Source organism: Limulus polyphemus, unplaced genomic scaffold (assembly GCF_000517525.1).
Source record: "Limulus polyphemus unplaced genomic scaffold, Limulus_polyphemus-2.1.2 Scaffold10571, whole genome shotgun sequence".
NCBI classification, from domain to species: domain Eukaryota; kingdom Metazoa; phylum Arthropoda; class Merostomata; order Xiphosura; family Limulidae; genus Limulus; species Limulus polyphemus.
Window position 1 is genome coordinate 2,815 of NW_013676181.1, and position 3,235 is coordinate 6,049.

Consider the following 3,235-nt stretch of genomic DNA (forward strand, 5'->3'; position numbering starts at 1 on the left):
GCAACTCCACCCCGTAAAAACCAACCTGCTACAAGTAACTGCAACAACACATTTCGTTGGCGAGGTGTTGTTGCGGCCCTATGCTCCACTGGGAGTTTACAGGAATAAAAAAAAAAGTCCGTAAACTTATCGCTGACCCACCAAAGGACAATCCATAGCGACAATTCATATTTTGAACGAAACTTGCAAATAATCCACAATCGCTAAGTTAAAAAAAAAATGCTTATTCCCCTTGTTACTCTGTCGAGAACGCTTTCATGCTTCGTTTTGTTAATGTTCAACAATATATGACGTCGTTTAGAAACAAAATTACCACCTGATTGTTCTTAGACAATTATGGTGTTTATGTTGAATGCTAGTTTATTTGTTCGAAAGGTTTGTTTTTATTCTTCAGTTTTTTGACAACTTCAGTGATATAACAGCAGAATTGTTTAATTCACATGTTTTATGACACTGAGTTGTAGCCAGAAGCAAAATATTAGTGACCAAGTAGTGTTTCAGCTAAGCCTTACGTTACGTTTATTTATTAGGCCTAATGCTTAAATTAGACTACAGATAGGCCTACTATTACTAACGTTATAGAATCAGTGTTTAAAAGTTTTAAGTGGTGAACAAATGTTAATTAATAAATATTCTTTTGGTATTTTAACACATATATTATCAACCTGGCGTTAAAACATAAAGAAAAATAAATGCGACGTCTTCCGTCAAAAATGAGAAACATTCCAACAGCATTAACACAACTCGACCAAGATTATCAAGGGCTAGGCCTAAATATTTTTACAAATATCTATATTAATAATATATTTTCTTATTTGTATATGGGCGCGATTTTCATTATTATAACATCAGTTGTAACGATTGGCCATCAGCTGCAAACTTGACTTATAATTGAAATATAAATACAGACTTTGTTTCTTTTTCTTCATTCATAAATTATGAATATTTTTATTGCCGTCCCCATATACGGAGTATTACGTCACAAACATGAAAGAATAATTAAATGCCTGGTGTTTTGAGAAGTCCTTATTTTTTCCCCACCATACTGATGATATATTAAAGTATATTTACGTAGAATCACAGGTCTTACTCTTTCCATTTGCTCTTGTGTCCAGGATTACTGAGGAGGAGTGAAATTCCTCAAAGAGATATACCTCAATGAGAAGTGATAAATCGAATGACAGATAGGACCTCAAATATTTTTCTTTTTAGTGAAACAATGATATTTGGAATAAAATGATGTAAGTCATGGCAAGCTTACATTGTAAGCTGTATGTAGATAATATACACGAAATGTTTTCTATATAAATACCCTTTCTTTAATTTCGAGGTTTTTGGCCGCCCATACTGGAACCTTCATCGTTGCTTCGGTGAAAATTCCGGTAAGATGAGAGGGCTAACAGCTCGCAGTTTAAAAAAGAAAAAAATTAACATAATAGTTCATGTCTATATTTTTTTTTACAATGTATGTCCAGCTGGGTTTTTCTCTTTCTTGATTATTAAAAATTCGGAATGTTATATGCTCTTACGAAAATGTTGATTTTCCTGCATCACATTCTACAGATAAAACTGATATATTAATGAAATAATAAGGTTAGCCTATTCTAAGTATTCACTACATACAGGTTATATATATTTACAAATCTGAGGTCTAATTAGGCCAATTTTAATGTATTTAGCCCTGCCTAACATTATATACTATCTAGGCCTACACTATAAAACGTACGTGTAAGCAAATTGAGAAATTCACAACAATAAACAGATAAAATATATTTTACTATACAAAAGCGAAAAAATAAATTCACTAAAGTTAAATTCTTGTAGCATCAGTAAAATACCATTTGTTAGAGCAATTGGCCAAATAATTTAACAAATAGGGCTTTTTATGCAGCATGAAAAAACGTAGTTAAGCCTACTAAATTATTACTTTCAATCGTGTGGCTCCACAATGACGTGTTATTTCTAATTGCACGTTTAAAACATTATTTAGGTATATATATTTCATTATAATTTTGTAATAATACTGTGCTTGTTTGATAAACATGTTCTGTAAAGATATAAAAAGAGTAATTTTATTTTCAAATGTTATATTTAGATATATATCCATAAATCTATTGGTTAATAGTTAATTCACCTAGCTCTCACCAGGGGTATTGGTAATAATGGAATCCATGTATCTTTTGGTTATTTGCTAAAATGCTAAATTAAGATGTTTCTCATAAAAATAAACTAAGTTATCAAAACAGTTACACAATTAGGAAATAAACTAACTGTTTTAATAAAATTCATGTACAATATTTAGGTAATTTTAATTAATAGTTAGCGATTACAACGTGAAAATTGAGATTTGATTATTTTTTTATTTGCTTCTTAGCAAACGGACTTAGACCTAGAATTTTCGTCAGGAGGTCAAGGACAAGTGGCCACCCAAACAACAACAATTGGTCTTAATACTTCTAAGCCTAACCAGCCAAAACGTCTCCATATCAGTAACATCCCATTTCGGTTTCGCGATTCTGACCTCAGGCAATTGTTTGGGGTAAGTTTGGGCAATCATTATTAGTTAACAATACTTTATCGGCACTTTCTGGCGAGCTGCATATCGTTTTGATTAACCGTTACTTCTGTTACAGTGTGGTTTCAATTATTTTAAATAAAAACTACTGATATGGCGAGTGATTTAAAAGAAGGTAAAATTAATTCCACACGAACTTATTTATTGATATTAATAACTTTGTTGGATTTTAAATGTAAATAAATAAGAAGTTTGTACATTTAATAATATATTTATACTAAGATAATTTGATATGGTCGTTACGGATAACATTTATTTCATTTTTTTTTCGTAATTATTTCTTATATTTATTGATATTATTTTTACTTTCAGCAATTTGGTCCAATACTAGATGTTGAAATTATTTTTAATGAACGAGGCTCGAAGGTAAGCACTGTGGATGGCTTAGTTTAGTCCTGATAGTGATAGACATTTTGAAACAAAACTTTAAAAAATTATAAATCTTTGTTTTTCAGAATAATTCATATTTAATATATTTTCTTCTTATTTGACTTTTGTAGTTGTTTATCTTAGGCTTAACCATGTGTGGAACTTAATATTAATAAATTTTCATTTATACAATCCCTCTCTCAGTTTTTTTTTTCTTTTTTTTTTTTTAGTAATGAATAATAAATTTGAATTTTCGTATTAAGAATTGTTAATGTTATATTAATTATTTAT

The 3,235-nt window shown here is 29.8% G+C and overlaps 1 protein-coding gene across 1 annotated transcript in view; it reads left to right on the forward strand.

Annotated features, from left to right (window-relative positions):
* Nucleotides 1-1,289: 1,289 nt before the first annotated feature.
* Nucleotides 1,290-3,235, forward strand: part of LOC111083660 (RNA binding protein fox-1 homolog 3-like) — a gene marked incomplete at its 5' end in the record, with an annotated part of 14,014 nt that continues 12,068 nt past the window's right edge. Inside the window, 3 exons of the mRNA XM_022380308.1 lie at nucleotides 1,290-1,382; nucleotides 2,375-2,539; nucleotides 2,888-2,941. Of these exons, the coding sequence (XP_022236016.1) occupies nucleotides 1,290-1,382; nucleotides 2,375-2,539; nucleotides 2,888-2,941 (312 nt within the window). The remainder of the gene's footprint in view (nucleotides 1,383-2,374; nucleotides 2,540-2,887; nucleotides 2,942-3,235) is intronic.